Raw genomic sequence first — 23,442 nt, forward strand, 5'->3', positions numbered from 1 at the left:
CTATTTACAAATATACCAAATATATCGGGTCCCTTCATCAGCTGACATTACAATGGAACATCAAATCATGCTGGGCGTGGTCATGTATTAGACAGTGAAGCACGTGCACGAGGTTGGTGAATGTTATGGAGGCAGCTGTCTTTCAATGCAACAAGTGTTGGTATGCATTCCACATACGTGCTCTACATTGCCAACAGCAAGTAGAGCACATATGTGGAATGCTCAGTAACCCATTTGTGTTACTTCCATTTAACGTTCACCAACCTTGTGCACGTGCTTCATTGTATAATACATGACCATGCCTGGCATCATTTGGTGTTCCATTGTAACATTTTTTGTATATTAATGTCAACTGATGAAGGGACCCATTGTCCCGATATAGTAGAGGAATGACTGTAAATAGTTTAGTTTTTCTTAAATATTTGTATAGGTTTGTATTGTATAATGTTATTATTTGTATAATAATAACATTATACAATAATGTTAACATTAAAACGAACTGATTGAAATCTAATCAGGAAATGACCCATGTAATTATTTACCTGTGCATTTGTAGTGATGTAATTTTCCCGCCCTCTTCTCCCATTGGGCTCAAATAAATATCACTAGGAGGGAAAACTTTTTTAATGTCTAGAGAGATAATTTAGATTTCGGTAAAGATCTCAACATTGTTCCTACACAAGACTACTATATAAATTAGAGTGGTGTGGCATTACGGGGAAATAACTACTATGGTAGAAGTCAGAAGGTGGTTATAAATGGGCACTGCTCTTTTCAACTAATTATTATCTATTAGAGGAGAGTCCCTTGATTTGGTGCTATAAATTTACTGTTTTCAATATTTATTGACAATACTGATGAAGGCATGTCAAGCTAAACTGTCTAAGTCTGCAGATGATACAAAGGTTGGCAGGGAGGTTAAAGACAGGAATCAATGTATACTACTACTACATCAAGACTTAGAAAATTAAGCAGATGGGCTGAGACGTGGCAGTTGGCATTTAACGTGGTAAATGCAAGATATGGAGAGAATTACTCCCAGAATAACAAACCAATTAGGCGGTAGGGAAGACAAGAGACCTAGAAGTAAATGTACAGTCCCATATGAAGTTCATAGAATAGTGCAGACAGGCTGCTGATATTACAGCTTACAGGGTTCTGTCATTGATATACAGGAACTATGCCAAAAGGGTCAAGAATGTGATTATCCCATTGTATAAAGCAATGGTTAGGCCACATCTTGAGTACTGCATACAGGTCTGGAAGCCTCATATTTAAGAAAGATGTAAATCTCTTGGAATGGGAGCAGAGAAAAACAACCAGATTAGTCAAGAAAACACTCTTACCACAAAAGATTTCAGTACTGAAGATTCAGGTCTATTCATGTACTTGTGAATAGACCTGATTTAAATGGACTGAGTAAGCTTCGTGATGGTGGTATTGTAACTCTTTCTGAGACAACACACATAAGGGGACATAAACTGAAATTGTAAAAAAGGATGGCAGTAGGACAGAGGTGTGAAAATATGCTTTTAGCTAAAGAGTAATTTATTGTTGGAACAAACTATCATTTGGTGTTGTGGAAGTGGGTAGTGTTTTTTTTTGGCTGATGTATAAATTACTACTACTACTAATAATAATAAAAAAAAAAGCTGACCAGCAAAAGTGAACAGAGTACCTAATGTATAAAAAGCAAATAGTGTGACAGCTTGCAAAGTATTTTTGAAAAATTTTGATTTTCTCTTTGATTATTTTGAGCTGGATTAATTCATGAGTTTAGTGTTACTTATAAAGATACTAACAGCTATCCAATTCTACAGAAGGCACCTTCCTTAGAACTCATTTACATGTTTAAAAAGGAACAAAAACTGCTACTCACAGACTGTTTAATTTCTTGGGAAAAAGATATATGGGAAATAATCACTGATGAAAAAACCTGCACTCCATGTAAATGGAAAATAATGGAATCAGTTTTAAAGAAGTATTGCAGGATCATCATAAGCGATGATCCTGCAATACTATTGAACAAATTATTGAGTTGTTATAGAAAAAAAATCAAGTTTATCTTAAAATTTTTATTTTCTGGCTACACCAGCCAGAAAAAATAAAATAAAATAATAACACAATAATAATAATAAAAGAATAAATAAATCAAAAATAACAATAAGAATATAAAGAAAGATATAAAGATAAAAAATATATATATAAAAAAGTAGACAAGAAAATAGGCTAATTATAAGCTTCCCTCCTCATGCAAGTTGACCTTTACATCTCAGAGCCTTGCCTCAGACTTTGATCAGGTTCCCTCTAAGGTATCCAACTGCCAAGCTCTCTAGCACAAATAATCAAAGTCTTTTTTTCATATGGTTGCCCTTATTTCTAGACCTTTTCAAGAAGCTCAATGGATTTTTTTTGGGCGAGATCTCCAACCCTGGATGTAGTATTCAGGTGCAGTCCTGCAATTGCCTTAATATAGTGAGAATATAACCTTCTTATCCCTCCCCTCTCTCTCGATAAATCATTTTCTTGGCCACCTGTCTAAAATGCTCATAGAACTTCATATCTACCCACATCATGACTCTCAGATCCCTTTCCTGCTCTACTGTTTTTTTAATTCAGTTCCACCAAGTGTATAAGTTATTTTGGGACTGCTACTCCCCAAGTATAAGACTTTGTATTTTGCTGCAATGACCATACTTGAAGCCTGTTCACAATTCATTCTGAAGGTTTTTTGGCACTGATCATTAGCCACTCTCCCAACCATTACCTCATCTGAAATTAACCTCCATTCCTCTATTTATTTGTTTATGAAAACCAGAAACAACAGTAGTCCAAGAAACAAGCCCTGGAGAACTCCACTTCTGATGTTACACCAAGCAGAAGAATACTGATTAATCACACTCCTTTCTGCCTACCCTGAGGCACATTGTAGAATCTTGCCGCTGACCCAGTCTGTTTCAGCTTAGACAGTAATCTCTTATGAGGGATTGTGACAAATGCACTTCTAAAATTCAAGTAAGCTATGTCAAAAATTATTTCTTACATCCAGCTCGTGAGTAACTGTCAAAATAGCTTACCAGGTTAATTAAACATGATTTTCCCTTAACAAAATGATGTTGTGTATCCTGTGTCCTTCTGAGTGTTATTTCTATTTGAATGTCTTTGGATTGCATTCATAATCATTGCCCCTAAGATTTTCCCTTCCACTGAAGTCAGACTAACCAGTGTATTGATTTCACTGTTAGAACCATCTTTATGTGTTGACAATATATTGGTAGTTCTCCAATAATGCTCTCATAGTTAACGTTAATAGTTAAATGCACCCTCCCTCAAAATTACTGGGTAAAAAGTAAAGTATATGCCATCAACTCCAGGAGCCTTACTTGCTTTCAGGCTCAAAAGTTTTTTTCTAATAAATTATCTGCTGAATTTTCAACATCACTAATTCTGTGTTTTCCAGGTTCAGTTGCACAGCCTCTTCCTCCCCACGAAGGGACTTTTGTCAGTAAAGATCGATGCAAAGTACTTATTCAATTCATCAGCAACATTAACTGAATCATCTAACACTTTTCCAAACCCAATACATGAGGGTCCGATTCATTTTCTTCAGTTTTGTATTCATGTATATGAGAAATTCCTTGTCTCCATTCTTTGCTCTCTCAGAGTGACTCAGTATATGCCACTCTAACCTTTTCTGTGATACTATTGTTTTTTTAACTTGTAGGCTTCACTACTATTCCTAGCTTTGTAATTTTCCCATGCTATCTTTTTCTGCTCTAACAACAATCTTAACAATGTATATGCATTCATGGCATCTGTGACCGTAACTATTGATTTAAAGGTATTCCATAGTTCTATTGTATTCACCCTCCTTCTGTAATCTGCCCAGATTGATATATGCCACATATTACCTGACCTATCATTAAAAGTTCCTTTCCTGAAATTAAAACCCATGTCTTTACTTTTAACAGTTGCAACATCTTTCTTCATCATCCAACTAACAAATACAAGCGGGATCACTTTCAGCCAATGGTTCCTGTACTGTGAGCCTTATGATGCCATCTGATTTCTGAGCAATGTCTAGAAAATCCTTATTCCTAGTATTTTCTGTTACATGCTGGTATAAGTAATCATCTAGTTTAAGAATTTTTATCCCCATGGTAAGTTTCCCTCCTACTTACAAAATCTCGACAAAATAGATTCCTTCTGCCTACAAATGCAGGCTACACTGATAAAAATAACTTCCAAAAGCTTTCCATAGACCCTCAAGTCGAGTTAATCCACAACTTTCACAGCATATAATTCCTTCTACCAGGTCTGGGAAGAATCAACTGGGAAAAATTGAAATCACCTATAATAAGACAGGCACATTTCCTCACCCATTCCATCTGCATGTAGAAACTATCATTATAGCTTTACTTCCAGCAATCTCACAACCACACAGATTCTATACTAGCATGGCATAACTTCTGAATCTGGGAAAGCTTTTGTTATACTCAGGCTGCTCTTGATGAGAAGCATGATCCCATCACCCCCTTCTATCTTCCCTATCCTTCTTAAATACATTGTATATACCATAGTGAAACTCATCATCCCCTATTTCTGGATAATACTACATTTCCATTAGCCCTATTATGTCAGCATTAGTTTAAATTCACTTATTTTATTGACTACACTCCTGATTACTATAGACACAGTTAAGACTTAATATTCTTCTCTAGCTTACTACCTTAACACAGGACCTCTTGCCAATATCAGCTGATGTGGCAACAAACAAGAACTCCTGAGGTCAATAAAACTTTACTTTGACTCATATCATCAGATAAATGCATGTCTATATTATTTCTCCCAAAACTAGAGTTTCCCAGAACCCTTAAGGTATCCTCAATGATACTGGTTTGTTTGTTTGTTATTTGGTTTTTAGGAGCATTAGCAACTAAGGCCATATGCTCTGGGAATATGCAGTGGTCATTCCCTGACCTTTCCGCATCCTCCGTATTTGGTGGTAATGGGCTCGAACCCCGGTCTAATCAAGAAGCGTGTGCTACGCACTGCTGCTCCTTCCCACCTGGCTACAGAGGCGCCCACAATGCTACTGGCAAAAAGCCCTTGCACTACCTTTGTTCAGATGAATCCAGTCTCTACAAAATAGATTCCTTCTGCCCACAAGTGCAAGCCATGCTGATAAAAATAACCTCCCAAAAGCACTGCAGAGCCCCTCAAGTTGAGTTAATCCACAAGACTTTCACAGCATATAATCCCGTCTATCATGTCTGGGCAGAATCACATACACATTCACATTCTGACCTAACTCACAGCATTTTTTCAGCATTGTCCTAATTTAACAAATGTTTCTTAAGATGAACTGCTGAATCATCACTGCAACACTTTATGATACACTGTAACTAAATGTCATAGCCATTATTTTGATTTCATTATTATACATTAAATTGGCATTTACCTGTTCTTCATAGAGTTTTCCAATCTCATCATAAGTATCAGCAGTATGTTTTATTGCATTTGTGAGGGCAACAGAATCTGCGAATAAGAGAAATATTTGAAGGAGAAATTTTACTAATAAAAAAACGCTAAAGTATTTAAATGCCATTTTTATTATTAATTATGAAGGAGGACACTTCTCAACATGCAATTCAGTGAAAATAACTTTCATAAGAGCTAAGTAATAATAAGTGATCTTGGAACCTTTCTCATCAATGATAATGCAAAAAAATTAACTGTAAATTACATATTGGAGTAAAAATATAGCAAAATGAATAAAGAATTGCAGCAAGAAATGTCTTAAAACTGGCATACTCTGAGTAAATCACAGGCATGAATAAATGGTGGTTATGTGTGTTCTTGTCTACTGATGGCTTGCTTAATTGGCATGAAGTCATCCTTTGCAATTGCCTAATTGTTGGGGCCAATCCCCCAACTAATCAATGGTTGGCAGCCACTGTGTGTGTGTGTGTGTGTGTGTGTGTGTGTGTGTGTGTGTGTGTGTGTGTGTGTGTGTGTGTGTGTGTGTGTGTGTGTGTGTGTGTGTGTGCATGTGCTTGTGTGTGTGTGTGCTTGTGTGTGCTTGTGTGTGTGTGTGTGTGTGTGTGTGTGTGTGCTTGTGTGTGCGTGTGTGTGTGTGTGTGTGTGTGTGTGTGTGTGTGTGTGTGTGTGTGTAAGGGAGTAAGAAGAGAACGGAGGGGCAATTAGAAGTGAGAATGGAACCCCATTCTGGGATATTCAGAAAAAACAACAAGATGGGAGAGGGTGGTTAACTTCCCCAAGTTCTGGTTAATGGTGTTGAATATAGAAAGCCATGATATCAGTCCTTATGTTCAAGGGGCTATGGTAAAAACAGCTCAATGATTAATTGACTGTGCATGCAAGCCCAAACAGAATATTTATTTATTTATTTATATTCTCTCCTTTAGTTTTTACATATATCAAAGATTTTCAGGTAAAATATAGTTTTAAGATGGTGGTGTGCTACATTCAAAAACATATAACTCAGCCCAACATTGTTAGCATGCTCCTTTAATCTGGCTTTTAACTTTCAGTATGACTATCTAATATAATCCTTTTATATCGCTTCACCATAGCACTTTTTTAGATAATATCGTCTAATAATTTTAGATGATTATTTCGATGATGATAAGATCTGTTCTAATGTTGTTGTTGTTATTTGGTTTTTAGGAGCATTAGCAACTAAGGCCATATTGCTCCGGGGATATGCGGTGGTCATTCCCTGACCTTTCCGCATCCTCCGTATTTGGTGGCTCACGGCTGTTCTAATGGACTCTGATATTTGGCATTAGCATTAGTAGAGGCATTTGATGCAAGAAAGCAAGCTTATGCAGCATCAGCCAAAAAAAAAAAAAAAACCCACTTCCATTTCACCCCTCTGTTCGTTCAAAATACCTGTCCAGCTGAGCCTTAAACTTATTTAGGCTATCAACCTCCACCACAATGGATGGAAGTCTGTTCCACCAACCAACCAACCAACCACCCGCTGGCTAAAGGCAAATTTCCGCACGTCTATCCTACATCTGTCTTTCCTCAATTTGAATTTATGCCCTCTCAGGTGATTTTTCTGAGCTAGAGGATTATTCCGAACCTCATGTTGTTTGGCATTACAAGAATGCAAAATGGGATGACCTGCGAGACTTTTTCTCTTCTTTTCTTTGGTCGGATTACTGTTTCAAAACTTCTGATGTCAAAGTTTGCTCAGATCATGTCAGTGAAATTATACTTGCAGGAGGGGGAATCTCTACTGTGTCCCCCATACTTCTGCCTTTTCCCCCCAACTTCTTACTCCCCTCCCCCACTCTATCTATACACAACGCGAGCGCCCTACACACTAAATTTAATCTAGCACAAAAATAATCTTCGCCCAGTCTCGGCCTATTTATCCTACGCATTGCCCTACTCCTGCCATATGAATGCATGCACACGTGCTGTAATCAAACATCCAAAGTAATTATGATGGCATGGATGCGTATATATTATGTATCACTATTGTGTATATGTGAATGTGCTTGTATGTGTACGTGTACAAAAGTTTTTTTTTTTAGGTCCTAGCCGCCGAAATCTCAGAAAATTAAGTGGAAGGACCTGCCAGAGTAAATTTTAGTCTACTGGTGTTTCCTGGTCTGCCTCCACGGGGACGAAGGTGGGGCAACGCTGGGCTACAGCGGCTAAATGACCAGATGAACAACGGTACGCAACATTACACAGGTACAATACCCACACACTTTTAAACCTCTGGCATTCCCAGGAAACTGGTACACCCACAAAGAAAGCAAAGCGGAGATGGGGGAACCCCCTGGTGCTGCATGACAACAATATACCTTACACCTTATTCTTGCAAGAATGGAATCCTTTATCCCACACTCCACTTTAAAATCTTGTCCTTTATCTAAACCTTGGTTTTCCAATAAATGTGCTACGGCTGTTCAAGAGAAGAATGTTGCATATCGTAACTGGCTTGTTTCTAATTCTCCAGTTTCATTTTCTGCGTACACCAAAGCTCGCAACAATTGTAAAGCAGTAATTAATCAATCAAAACTAGAGTTTGAACAGGCTAAGAGTAGAAAACTTGCTTCTTGCCCTAATGGTAGCCAAGCATTCTGGTCTCTTGCCAAAGCTATTGGCTGCAACTTTTGCCCATCTCTGCTCCTACCTCTGTCCAAACCAGATGCTTCTGTTGTCACTTCAGCCAAGGATAAAGCTGACCTGCTAGCATCCCATTTTTCTTCCAACTCTTGTATTAATGATCTTGGTAAAACAATTTCCACCATTCCCAACACGCTCCATTCAATGCCCCCTGTGGTCTTCCGTCAAAAGGATGTCAGAAGGATTTTGACGAATCTTGATGCTAAGAAAGCTCCAGGTTCCGATGGTATTTCTCCACTTGTTCTCAAAACCTGTGCTCCTGAACTTACTCCTATTCTTTGCCGCCTTTTTTCACTTTCTTATTCCAAAGGTGTTTTTCCTTCTGCTTGGAAATTTGCTCATATCCAGCCAGTTCCTAAAAAGGGTGACAAATCCCAATTATCATTCCATTGCAATTACTTCTACTCTTTCTAAAGTAATGGAAAAATCAATTAACCGCCAACTCTTAAACTACCTAGAAACCTTCCGTCTGATCAATGATCGCCAGTATGGATTGCATCAGTGGTGATCCACTGGTGATATTCTGGCTTATGTTACCCATTTATGGACTAATTCAATGGAAAGATTCGGTGAAATACAAGTAGTTGCTCTTGACATCTCAAAGGCTTTCAATTGTGTTTGGCATACAGGTCTTCTAAACAAAGCTTCCAAACCATGGCCTGCCAACTGTTTTTAGTAACTGGTTATCCAGTTTTCTCTCTGATCGCTCACTGAGGGTGATTGTAGATGGCTCTCTGTCCTCTAACTTCTCCACCAATGCCGGCGTCCCCCAAGGTTCAGTCCCCTCCCCCACTCCTTTCCTCCTGTATATCAATGACCTTCTTCCACCGACTGGAAATCCCATCCATAGTCTTGCCGATGATAGCACATTCCACTCCACCTTCCACCTTGAGAAACCTTGTCCCGCTCAATCAGCTTCAACTTCTCAAAAATCTGCCACCAATTCCTTAAATGCCGATCTTCAGGCAACTCTCCAGTGGGGCAAAGACAACTTAGTCGACTTCAACCCTTCCAAAACTCAGTCTTATCTTATATCTTGCAAAAAGGATTCTTCTGCTCCTATGCCTATCTTCAGTGACACTCCGACCTCTAGGCAAAATGACACATCTCTTTTGGGGACCGCTCTGACTTCCAATCCCTCCTAGCACAAGCACACTACAAATTTTAATGGCCTCGTGGTCCTCTGTCGATATGGGGCATGATGGTCAGTCTATTTTATTTTAATTTATTTTGATTTTGTTATCGTTTGGTAGTTCCTTTAACCCTTTTTTGGTGATATTTCACGTCTTTCGGAACTGATACCTCTCGGGGGGGGGTACCACTAAATTAATATGTAATTGGCATTATCCTAATTTTTGTATAGTTTTTGTTAATTGGATTTAAATTTCGAAATTATACAAGGGTTTCTGGGCTACTATTTATATCTATTCTTTCTTTTCGTTCGTTTGTTTATTTGGGTTATTTTATGCTAATTTTCGCTCTACAGTTTTTGCCATACTACTGGCTTATGTTTTATTTTATTTAATTTAAAATATTGGATGTATTTCAGCTTCATATGGAGGAATTGCATGTCGCTGCCTCTAATGAATGCTTAATTATTTATTTATTTATTTATTCACTTTATTATAATTTAACTTAAGTTAATATTTAATATAATTCAATGATAAGGTATATATATATACTGACAGTTTCTAGAAAGGTCTAGAGACGAGAATAGTTTTCTGGTAAACACTAGAACTAGAAAGTATGCAAAAATGTAGCAGCACCACCTGTGCACCTTGTTGAGAAGCTGAGCTTTCCTGTTTAACCGATAGGTGGCACAGGAGTTGCTACACTCCATTTTGAGCTATTATATATATTTTTTGGAAACTTTGTTGTGTTCGTGGGCCACAATGGCCCACAGGACATAGTTTGAGCACCCCTGTTTTAAAGCATTTATTGCATTGTCTAGAATGTTATAAAAGAAATTAATTTTTAAATTTTCTTTTTCATCATTACTTTTGTATGCAAGCACTGCCTTTTGCCTTCGAGTGTTCTGGTTTTTTAGAAATCTTTTTCAATCTCCAATTTAGTTGCAATTTTTTCTGCTTCCTTTATGATATTTTCAAACTTGTCATCACTTCTGTAATCTTGAAGATATTTCAACGAGTTAATAATGTAAAAATTTGCTTCATCAAATCTAAACCGATTTCTTGTAAAACTTTTCTTGTTATATTCACGTTGCCTAACACATCACACCAAATAAAATTAATGAACAAATAAATTTTAAATTTGCAATATTCTTTAATAAATCACTTGCTTCAGATTTATTTTTTGCTATTGTTGATGTTGCGATTGGTTGTTGCACATTCAAAAAACTTTCTAAGGCTTCAATTATTTCTTCCAGTTGGTATCTGAACAAAGTGCTTCAGACGACTGGCCCACCTGGTATCACTAAGTGCTTTTAAGGTTAACCCTTTAACACATTGCTTTAAAAAATTCCACCTTTGTGGAGATAACAAGAAAAAAAGTGTAAAGATGCTTTACAATATCAAAAAATGACACGGCTTCAATACACCAACTTGCTGTATCATTTATTACTAAATTCAAGGGATGCTCTTGGGTATGAGGACGGTATGCGACTCTGTACACCATTATGTATACCTCTTAAGTCACTCAATGAAAGATTGTACTTTTGTAAAACTTCAAAAATTTTGTCCGTCATTCCTTTACCAGTGCTTTTGTTAATACTTATGAATCCTAAAAAAATGTTCATAGATCTGTACATAACTCCCCACATGATTTGGAGAAGGTAGAATATTTACAAAGCACACTACTATTGTCAATTTCTCAGTGTGAGAAAGATCGGGCGTGCAGTCAACAATTATATAGTTCGAACCAGAGCTGTAATGCTCAATACATTCTACGTTGATATCAATATTTGTAAAATAATAAGAGAAGTTTACCTCAATATAGTACGTAGAACACTTCCATATGATACTCTTCAGAAATTAAAACGAAAAAAATCAAAAATCTTACATTAGAGTAACAAATAATTAAAAATCAATTTAATGCAATTAAAAATAAGAAAATCAATTAAAAGAATTTAACGAAAAAATTACAAAATGATAATCCTTCCTGAAGCTGACAATGCTCCTCGACCATATGTCATGATCACAAGAATAAAAATCACAGGATTTTCATTCCTATGGGTAATATGACTTAAGGGGATATAAATGCAAATCGAGGAAAGACAAATGTAGAACAGATGTTCAGAAATTTGCCTATAGTTAGCAGGTGGCTGATTGCTGGAAAAAACTTTCATTAGTCGTTGTGGAAGTTGACAGCTTAAATAAATTCAGAACTAGACAAACATTTGGAGTGAAATGTGAAGGTTTTTTTTTTTTTTTTTGGTGGTGATGCTGTTTAAGCCTGCTTTCTTGCATCATATGCTTCTACTAATTAATATTCTGCTAACAATTTGATAACCTTTAAAAAATTTCTGTTATTAACTTCATACAACTCATTGGCACTGTTCCATATAATGCTAAATTTTGTGTTCCGTGCAATTTTATGATTGAAATAATCCTTTCTAAAACGTTCCTCCAGTTTTTGATATCTTCATTAATCTTTTTCTGCAGAGTGCTATCAATTCTTTTTTGTGAACTCTTTGTTGTTAACATGTTAACACATTAAATACGTAAAATTTTTCTTGCGGGCTTTGTTTTTGGGAGGAGGGGATGGTGTTAGCACCCTTAGGCCAGTGCCTACTTGGCCTTACCCTAAAGTCGACCCTGCATTCAAAGCCTTAAACACCTTAATCTGATCTCCATGCAGGTGCCTAGTCTCCAGGTGCTGCAGTATGCAGAAATAAAGCCTTTCCTAGTAAAAGTACCCTTTTGTTTCCTCTCACTCATCTCATTATTATTCTCTCTGCACCTCTTCCAATAGATCTACATCCCTCCTAAAATGAGGCCTCCATACTGTATGCAATACTCAAGATGTGGCCTGACCATTACCTTACAATAGGATAATTGCCTTCTTATCCTTGCTGACAAAATTCCTTATATCATTGATAAAATCCCAAGAGCTGTCTTGGATGCCTGTCTGAACTATTACCCCAAATCTTTTTCACTCTTCACTACCCTGAGTGTGGTACCACACAGTTAGTACATTAATCTGGGATTACTACTCCTATGTGAAGTACCTTGAATTTGTTGATATTAAACTTCAATTGCTATGTCTCAGTCATCTACCTTATATGTCTAGATCTTGATGAGCATACCCTGATTACTGCCAATCTTCGTACAATTTTCAAACTACCTGTGCTACTCTGCTATTAATATTAGTCCAAGAAGAGCAATACCCATTGATAACCATTCATTTATCCATAGAAGTAACTCACCCTTAATGCCACACTGCTTCAATTTGTATAGCAGTCTTTTATTTTATATATTAATTATCAAAAGCTTTTCTGAAATCTAAGTACATGATGTCAAAATTATGTTTTTGCATCCAGGTTCCTTTTGTTACTATCATAGTATCCAATCAGATTCATTAGAGAAGATTGCCCCTTAACAAAACCATGATTTGACAGCAGTATAACTGCATTCCTGTCTAGATGATCCTGCATTAATACTTCTTAAAATAGTGATGCCATTATTTCTCCTGGAAGAGAAGCCAAGCCAACAGGTGGATCAAAGGATGATATGAGTAATTAAAAATTACTCATGTGATACTTTGATCCATCCCCTTCATGAATTGCAGATACATTTACACATTTCCAGTTCACAGGAAATGTGAAATGTTCACAGGAAATCCCTGAATCAAAGGATGCTTTCATAATCATGGCTCAAGATCTGCTAACCTCTTTTGCTGCCTCCCCTTTGTTGCATACAGGTCTGGAGGCCTCATTTTAGGAAGGATGTAGAGCAGCTGGAAGAAGTAAAGAGAAGGGCAATGAGATTGGCGAGGAGAAGAAAGGCTGCTCTTATCAAGAAAGGCTTAAGTTCTACAAATTGCAGAAACACAAGTAGTTGCTCTTGACATCTCAAAGGCTTTTGATCGTGTTTGGCATAAAGGTCTTCTAAACAAGCTTCCATGTTATGGTTAGTATTAGTATTAGTATTAGTAACGGCCGTATGGTGCAAGAAAGCCTATGGCTTATGCTGCACCAGCCAAAAAAAAAAAAAAAAAAAAAAAAAAAAAATCCGAACAAAACAATGATAAAAACAAAAATTAAATAAATAAATAAATAATAATAATTAATAAATAAATAAAAATAATAAAATGAAATTAAAAATTAAATAAAAAGGAAATTAATCCTATCATCCTATGCGCTTCCCTTACCCGAAAGTACTATCCAGATGACCTTTGAATTTCCCCAAACTGTCGGCCTCTACCACCCAAGAAGGCAACTTATTCCAGTAATTTATAACTCGCTGGCTAAAATAAAACTTCCTGCAGTCCAATCTAAACATTTCCCCGCGTAACTTGAATTTATGTCCCCTAGTTCTAGCATCATTTATAATCTTGAAAATTTTGTCCTCATTCATTTTACTGATGCCTCTCAGAGCCTTAAACACCTCAATCAAATCTCCCCTAAGGTGTCTAGTTTCCAAACTCTGCAACCCACATATTCGAAGTCTTTCTTCATACGGACGCCCTTTTGCCGATCTCACCAGGCGAGTTACCCTTCTTTGCACCCTTTCAAGAAGCTCGATGTCTTTCTTTAGGTGCGGTCTCCATACTTGAACACAGTATTCCAAGTGTGGTCTAACAAAAGCCTTATATAATGGGATTATCACGTCCCTATCTCTACTTGCAAAAGTTCGATAGATCATCGATAGGACACCATGGGCCTTCCTTGCAACCTGTTTACAATGCTCAGAGAATTTCATGTCTGACCGTATCGTAACACCCAAGTCCCTTTCCTCCAGTACTGGGTTTAGTTGAACTCCACTAAGTGAATAAGTTATTTTGGGATTACTGTTTCCCAGGTGTAATACCTTACACTTTGTTGGATTAAAGCACAGCTGCCATTTTTCTAACCATTCTTGAAGTCTATCTAGGTCTCTCTGAAGAAGCCTCTGAAGAAACAGTTTTCCAACTGTTTTTAGTAATTGTTATCCAGTTTTCTCTCTGATCGCTCACTGAGGATGATGGTAGATGGCTCTCTGTCATCTAACTTCTCCACTAATGCCAGTGTCCCCCAAGGTTCAGTTCTTTCCCCCACTCCTTTCCTCTTGTATATTAATGACCTTCTTCCATTTACTGGAAATCCTATCCATAGTTTTGCCGATGATAGCACATTGCATTCCACTTTCCATTTTGAGAAACCTTGTCCTGCTCAATTAGCTTCAACTTCTCGAAAATCTGCTACCAATTCCTTAAATGCCGATCTTCAGGTAATTCTCCAGTGGGGCAAAGACAACTTAGTTGATTTCAACTCTTCTAAAACTCAGTCTTGTCTTATATCTCGCAAAAAAGGATTCTTCTGTTCCTATGCTTATCTTTAGTGACACTCTGATTTCTAGGGAAAATGATATATCTCTTTTGGGGATTACCATGATTTCTAATCTCTCTTGGCACAAGCACATTACAAAATATTGCTTCCTCTGCATCTAAAAAACTTGGTTTTCTCTTTTGCTCTCGGCGTTACTTTTCTTCCAAACAGCTGCTCAAAATCGCAAATCCGCTCTGCCATGGAATATTGTTCCCACATCTGGGGTGGTGCCCCCAAAACCTCTCTCAGGCTTCTTGATTCCATTCAGAAGAGGGCAGTTAGGTTAATTAATGATTTATCTCTAACAGAGTCTCTCCACTCGCTTTCTCATAGATGCACTGTTTCTGCTGCATGCCTCTTCTACAGATACTTCCATGGGCACTGTTCTTCTGAATTGGCTTCTATAATTCCCACTCTCTCTTTCAAAACAGTCCGAACACGTGCCACCATCAGCCAACATTCATTTATTGTCCAACTTCAAACCCACAGAACCAACTTTTCATCTTCCTCATTTATTCATTCAACTGCCGTTTTCTGGAACAACCTTCCTTCGTATGTATTTCCTGAAAATTACAATCTACAGAAGTTCAAGTCCAAAATCTTCTTTCGTCTTCTCAACCTCCAACCCAAGCACGGTACTAAGTACTATAGGTTCTAATACCTCTCGTGTTTGGGGTTCACATAAAAAAAAAAAAAAAACTGGAGACTAGGCACATCTGATCTGATTGAGGTGTATAAAGTCTTGAATGGTTTAAGCAAGCTCAATGCTGATGGGATTCTTCCACTTGCTCAGATTACGCACCTGAGGGGACATAAATTCAAATTGAGGAAAGACAGTTGTAGAACAGACGTGCAGAAATTTGCCATTAGCCAGCAGGTGGTTGATTGCTGAAACAAACTTCCATTTGTCGTAGACGTTGATAGCTTAAATAAATTCAAGGAAGAACTGGACAAACTTTTGGAGTGAACGGATAGGTGAAATGGGAAAGTTTTTTTGGCTGTTTTTGGCTGATGCTGTATAAGCTTGCTTTCTTGCCTCATATGCTTCTACTAATGCTAATAAAAAATCATCAACAGTTCTTTCAATACATTTGTGATGCAATTCCGATACATCCAATCTCTCTCTCTCTCTCTCTGTCTGTTACTCTTTTCCACACTGTGGAAAAGAATAACTGAAAGTAACCACATACAAATGCATTTGTATAATGCATGTCTAGCTTGTTTTAGATTTTATATTTACTTAAATTTATTGTACAATAGAAGCCCTCTTATCTGATGTGATTGGGACCAATTTCCATAGAAGTCAGATAAAGCAGGGAATCATAAAAAAAAGGTATACCTTAAGAATTTCATTTTCATTTAAAACAAAGATATACATGTACATTCATTTATTACTTGTAGAGCATCAGTAATTTTCATTTAATTTTTTTTTCAATAAACATCACATTGGTGACTGTTGAATCAGGCATTTGTTCAACATGATGACTGTTGAATTTTTGGCATTTTTGGCTGCTACAAAGCATTTTTGGCTGCTACATTAGAAATTTTTGACTCTAGAATTGATCCAATTGCTTCTTTATATTTAGATCCATCTGTCATAACATATCTGATTTCTGAATTGTATATAATTTCATTTTCCAATTAATTTTCACCTATTTGTTGGAAAACATTATTGAATCCACTTCCAAAGTTTTCTCTATTAGTAACTACTGATTTAGTAAATGTTTGAAATTAAAATTTCATTCCATGCTATTGTAATGTTGTAAACATGTTTCTGATGTTTATGACTATTAGTGTCTTCTATTTTTCCAAAAGTGAAAAAGTTTTGCCTATGTTGTCTCTTTAGACATTCCAGACCCGTAGGCTAGTTGTCTCTTTAGACATTCTAGAAACCCTAAATCAATAGGCTAGATTATTTGGTGGTAAAAACATGGCCTTTATATTTTCCTTCTTTAGGTTCCTCACAATTGAGAAGTTAAACGTTATCTAGAAAGAAAACAGCATTTTCAAGTAAGTTTATGTTTTCAATGTTTCTTTAAAGAAGGGACAAAGTCATGAAAAAAAACCAAAAAAAACCCAGTATTCTTTTGTGTCTTTTATGGTACTCTTTACCATAAGACTTCAGTTGTGCATATGCCAATATGTGAAACCAGGCACCTGTGGAGGATTGATTGATTGAAACATATAAGGCCTTAAATAGACTGAGTAAATTAAATGCAGATGGCATCGTAATGTTTGCTCTGTTGCTTGGACAACACACATGAAGGGACAGAAATCTAATTTGAAAAATGATAGTTTTAGGATAGATGTGCAAAAATTTTCTTTCAGCCAGAGAGAAACTGATTGCTGAAACAAACTTTCATCTTGTGGAAGTGGATAGTTTGAATGAATTTAAGGAAGCATTAAACAATTATAAGGATGGACAGATAAGATAGGTAAGATTTTTTTTTTTTTTGTTGATGCTATATAAGCTTACTTCCTTGCATCACTTTAAGGTATTTTTTGAGTTACTTTGTTAATTGTAATACTAAGAGTTTTTTTTTTTTTTTTTTTAAGGAAAACAGGAAATATTTAATAATGCAACTATACTTACATGAAGAAGAATCCATTTCAAAAGCCATTCCAAGTTCTTTAAAAGAAGATGATATCTTCTGGAATTCTCTTTTGTAGGCTACAATGACAATAAATATACATTTGGAAAACAATCACAAAGAACAGGAGGGGTATAAGAAAATACTGCAGAAAACTACTATTTGCTCCTAATTTGTACTCAAAGTGCATGTTCTGCCAATTCAGTCACTCCCCCTCCCCCACCTTTGTATGGGAAGATATGTGAATGTTGCATGGGGTAAACACACATAGGTAAACAAAAAATATATATTTCAAAAGGTAGGGCAAAAAAAAAAAATAATAAATAAATAAAAAAAAAAAACAGAATTGATGAATTACACAATTGAGAGAAATTAATGCATAATGAAAGTAGCTTCAATATAATAGGGGATGAAGATTTTACTAAAAGGAAAATAAAAAAACATTTTTTAAAAGAAAATTTAATAAACTATCAAAAGAAACAACAGCAGGGATACATGTGGTTCAAAGGCAAAGGGAAGAGTTTCAATTTCAAGGAAAAATATATTTCTCGAAATTGAAGAATTTCTGAAAGAAATTGCTCCAGTTTCAAGGGAAGAGATATTTTCAATAGAATGAGATATTTCTTGGATTCAGCTAACTGGAAAACCTATTATATGCTGCCAGATAACAAATATGGTATTGGAAATATTAGGAGAATTTATTCTCAAGGCTACAAACATATTTGTAACCAGATGGTTAAATTCCATGAACGTTAAGATGTCAAAATAGATGACAACTGAGGTTAAGAGTTTAAGTAAGTGAAAGAAACAAGCAGTGGACAGTTACACACAATCACATAACTTCAATTTATATCAACATTAGAAGCGATGTCTAAAGAAAAACAAAAAATATATATCAAATATGTAACAACAGCAAAAACGTATGAAAAACAATTAATGAGGTAAGGTAGGCAACAGTTAATTAGGAGAAAGCATTAGCAGAAAGAGATAAGAATGGGGACAGGGAATTAGATGTGAATAAAAAAAAAAAAAAAATGCATATCATAAAGATCCCTTTAATTTATTGCAATGGACTATATGTGTTCAGCTCATCTGCCATCTTTTTCAGGCCATAGAAAGCCTGGAAAAAATGGCAGATGAGCTGAACAGATACTTCTCAACAATATTTACTGTAAAGAGTAAGATCAGCTTAAACCTATGAATAATTCTAAGGAGTCAACATTGCTGTGAAACAAGTGATATAATCTCAGGGAACTGTTTGTTAGAAAAGATACTGAAAGGCTGGTGGAATGGTTAATGGCATTTTGTTGTTTGGTAGTTTTATAGTATCTGAAGTTATAGTACACCAAGTCAAAAGGTATAAAATAGTAAAATCAATGTTATAAAAGAATATATAATATAAAACAATAATGCACTATAAATAAAATTATATAAATCAATAAAATGTATAAACTTGAATATATCTGACACATTTGTCACTGTCTGATAAAATCTGTCTGAATGTATAAGGCTCACACAGATGAGTAAAACATACCTGCCATTCATTACTAAAAGATGTATATTCCATTAAAATATGCTGAACTGTTAAAACGCTGTCATAATATCTACACACAGAATGAGCATCAGCCATCTGCAGACAGGAATGTGGGTGACAATGTCCTATGTGGAGCTGAGCATGAACTTCCTCCTGGCAAACACTGTACTGACTAGAATGCCAATACATAATTACAGGCTTGATTTCCTTTAGTTTACTGGTGGTGTGCCTATGCCAAGATTCTTGCCATTACGTATATATAGTCTGTATAGGGGACTAACAAGCTGATGTAATTCTGGGGCATTGCTTGTTTGGCTGCAGCATCGGCCAAGTCACTGTCCGTGATGCCAATGTGGCTAGGGTTCTGGAAAAAGCATATATCAAAGTTTAAAAGAGAGTGCAGCAGCTGCTGTATCTGACACAAAACTGGTTGAGTGTTTCTTATATCTCATAAGGCCTATAATATACTCAGAGATAAGAGTATATTTGGAACTGGTGAGATTTTATATGATCCAAGGCTAGTTCTGTACGTAACTGTGCAGTTACATTCATACAGAATTCTACGTTCATATGGAATCTGACTGCAGTTAGTTTTGCTTGGGCAAACACAAGCAGATCCCATAAACATTTCAAAATTTGAGCCATCTGTATACACTGTCAAGAAGTCAGGGTAGTCAACTCTGTGTGTTGCAAAGAGTTGCCAACATATACATGGAGATATGTCAACTTTCAGCCAGCTCCTAAAAATAAACTCACAAAATGGAAGTCGCATATTCCAAGGAGGAAGGATTTGCCTTGCTGACGTGGATATATTATCCAAAGTAAAATTTATATACATTATACAGATTTTCCCATCATGGCATACAAATGGACACCCATACAGGATGGTCTAGCAGGGATTTTATTTTTATGGTATATTGCAACAACTACTGATGTCGTAGCATTAATGGTGGTTCATTGACCTTTGCATAAAGACTTTGGATGAAGAAAATATGAAATGCCCCTGTGGCAATGGATGGCTCCATGGTGGACTGGATCAAGCCAACGGAGAACAGAGGAATAGCAGAGGAATAGAATTCTAGCAGAGGAACAGACTTGTGAACCATAGACAAGTTTCGGCCGGACAAGTAGCACAATAATGTGCTAAAGTGCAATAATGTGATAAAGGCACAATAATGTGCACTATCTGCTCACCAATAATTGGAAGAGATAGCACTGAGCATGTTTACACCTCATGCATTTTGCCCTGAGCTAACGGATACAGTGGAGGATAGTCATCTTTTGATTAAAGATAACTCCCAAAATTTTTTTTTTTTAGACTTGGACAAAATGCAATTCCTGTGGAATTGCATTTTGTCCAAGAAACTAAAAGCCCAGAAACTAACTGGTGACACACTTATATCTACCAACTTATGGTAGATATAAGCTGGTCTGTAATCAAGTCACAAAGGAGGTTAGGCAGGCAAAGGCAGATACAAGAAATCTTTGGCAAAGGATGCAAAGAAAAACAGCAAAGAGTTCTTTATTTATGTAAATTCTAGAAGGAAGGGGATGAATCAGATTAGTCAACTTGATATTGATGGTTCTATTGTTGATGATCCTGCTCAGGTAGCTACCAAACTAAATAAGTACTTTGCATCTACATTCACACACATAGGAATTATTCAGAGAGGGAATGTCAGAGGTGTATGGCAGTGAGCTAAATGATTTTGTAATAACTGAGAGCAAATTGGAGCAGAAATTGCTGAAAATAAACATAAGAAGATCCCATCTATCCAGTTATATTAAAGGAGGCAGCAATGGAAGTAAGCAAACCCTTAGCCATAATTGTGAGAGCTTCCTTGGACTCAGGGGAGGTACCATTGGACTGAAGATGTGCAAATGTGATGCCAATTCACAAAGGAGGATCAAACGGCGACAAGTAATTACAGAGCTGTTAGTTTAACTTCTGTTCTGGGGAATTATTGGAGGCACTGGTTAAAGAATCACTGCAGGATCATCTAGATAAGACTTCAGTTATAGTTCAGACACAGCATGGGTTTGTTAAGGGGAAGTCTTTTCTGACCAATTTGATTGGATATTATGATGTGGTCAAAAAGGAACTGGATGCAAAGAATAATTTTGATATCATATACTTGGATCTTAGGAAGGCTTTTGATACTGTTGCACTTGGAAGACTGTCATACAAATTGGAGCAGTGTGGCATTAAGGGCAAGTTGCTGCTATGGATAAGCAGATGATTGAGTGGGATAAGACAGAGAGTTGTAATCAATGGTAATTAGTGAGTCCCCCAGGGTTAAGTGTTGGGTCCATTGTTGTTTACTGTATTTATTTATTAATGATATTCATGAAGGTTTGTTATGTTTGCTATTTGGTTTTTAGGAGCATTAGTAACTAAGGCCATATTGCTCCTCCTTGGCACCTCCATAGCCAGGTGGGAAGGAGCAGCAGTGCGTAGCACACGCTTCTTGATTAGACCGGAGTTCGAGCCCGTCACTACCAAATACGGAGGATGCGAAAAGATCAAGGGAATGACCACCGCATATTCCCGGAGCAATATGGCCTTAGTTGCTAATGCTCCAAATAAGAAAACAAACAAACAAACAAATAAACAAACATATTGCTCCGAGGATATGCGGAGGTCATTCCCTGATCTTTCCGCATCCTCCATAATTGGTGGTCATGGGCTCGAACCCCAGTCTAATCAAGAAGTGTGCTGCTCCTGCCCACCTGGCTACGGAGGCGCCATTCACGAAGGTATATCAGGCTTAATGTCTAAGTTTACAAACGATACGAAGATTGGCAGGGTTGTTAATGACACTATTGACAGTACGCTACTGCAACAGGATCTAGAAAAGTTGTGCTGAGAGGTGGCAACTGAAGTTTTATACTGACCAAGAGAAGAATGATGATATCCAGCTCAGGACCTTGGGTATGCCAAAGGTCCTGAGCTCGATGCCCATACTCACCAGATATGAGCCCCTGGGGTTATCTAAGACTTTGCTGTATTCACAAACTTGAAAAATTCCTTGTCCCCATTCTGAGACAAGGAATTTTTCAAGTTTGTTCAAGGCTGTGTATTTTGCATCTGGCAAAATATGCAGCCTTGGCCTCTCTAACCTTATTTGTGGTACTATTACAGATTAATTTGTACCTGTTGTAGGCTTCAGTACTTTTCATTACTCTGTAACTATACCATGCTATCATTTTCTGCTCTATTTGACCAGCCCACCCCACATTCATTTTGGCATCCTCCTCCTCCTCCTGCAAAAGTTTATTTATGTATTCCATAATTCCAACGTACAAGGTGCTACCCAAAAGTTCTCGAAATGTATTTATGAAATAAATTACTCACCCCGGTTCTTATTCACCACCGCCACCTTCGAAGTAATCCCCTTGAGAGCATAAACACTGATCCCACCACTTCTCCCATGATTTGAATGCGTCCTGAAAGTCCTTCTTCATCATAGCGCTCAGCACTGCCTGCGATTCGGTTTGAATATTCTCTATGCTGTCAAATCTAAGACCCTTCAGCTTGAATTTCATTCTTGGAAAGAAGTTGTCATCACAGGGGTAGGGACGATTGTCATGTTGCTGGATGCCAAAAACTTCACCACAGCAAGAGATGTGTGGGCTGGCACGTTGTCATGATGAAGGATCCAGTTCTTTGTGTGCCACTTCTCTGGACGTTTCCTCCTGACGACTTCCCTTAACTGCCTCAGGATGTCGGAGTAGAACTTTGATCATCATGGACTTCACAATGCTCCTCACTAGTCAGGCTTCCTTCGGTCAGACTGAAGATGGGCTCTTCCACTGGGATGATTGTTGCTTGGTTTCTAGGTCATACCCATATACCAATTCTCGTCACCAGTGAAGACTACAGAAAGGAAGTTTTGATCACTCCTGGCCCGTTCTTGAAGATCTCTGCTAACTTCCATGCGATGCTGCTTTTGGTCTTCACTCAGTAATTGTGGCATGAACTTGGTCGCAATCCTTCTCACGTTCAACTCGTCTAACAAAATCTGCTGACAAGTGCTGTACGATAGTCCTACAATGCCACAAATGTCGTGCCACAAAGGTCAGCCTGTGGTCTTCATAGATCACCGCTTGAACTTTTGCGATATTTTCCGAGGTTGTGCTCGATGATGGACGCCCAGAGCGATCGCTGTCATCAACTGACATTCGATTGTTTTTAAAACGGTTAAACCAGTAGCAGGTCTGCATCTGGCCTAAAGCATTGTCACCAAAAGCTTGTTTCAACTTCTTATGGGTTTCTACTGCTGTATCGTTAAGAAGAAAACCAAACTTGATGCAAGCATGTTGCTCTTTCACATCAGCCAAAGAACTACACATAAATATTCAATGATTCTATCCAGCCCGATACCGTGGCACACTAATTCACAAAGGATACATGCAGTGTTACCTAACACCACAAGTCCGTACTAGACGTAGTTCCCGTGCAACATTCAAATTTCGGGAACATTTGGGTAGCATCTCGTATTCGCCCTCACTCTGCAATCCAACCAATTAATAGATACCATATACAATAGCAGATAAAAAAATTGCATCACTTTAAAAAAACGTAACATTTGTAAAAAAATAAAACGTATAAGATATTGTTTGATTACAGTCATTTTGTTTGTTGCAAAGCAAAGGTATTGCAT

At 37.1% G+C, this 23,442-nt stretch overlaps 1 protein-coding gene across 1 annotated transcript in view; it reads right to left on the reverse strand.

Annotated features, from left to right (window-relative positions):
* The window catches only part of SH3PX1 (sorting nexin 33-like protein SH3PX1), a gene marked incomplete at its 3' end in the record, with an annotated part of 294,611 nt that overhangs the window by 37,101 nt on the left and 234,068 nt on the right, over nt 1-23,442 (reverse strand). Inside the window, exons 12-13 of the mRNA XM_090380950.1 lie at nt 17,247-17,324; nt 5,462-5,538 (exon numbers count right to left, since the gene is read on the reverse strand). Of these exons, the coding sequence (XP_090237076.1) occupies nt 5,462-5,538; nt 17,247-17,324 (155 nt within the window). The remainder of the gene's footprint in view (nt 1-5,461; nt 5,539-17,246; nt 17,325-23,442) is intronic.

Source organism: Mastigoproctus giganteus, chromosome 9, assembly GCF_048544385.1.
Source record: "Mastigoproctus giganteus isolate SK-2022 chromosome 9, ASM4854438v1, whole genome shotgun sequence".
Lineage (NCBI taxonomy): Eukaryota > Metazoa > Arthropoda > Arachnida > Uropygi > Thelyphonidae > Mastigoproctus > Mastigoproctus giganteus.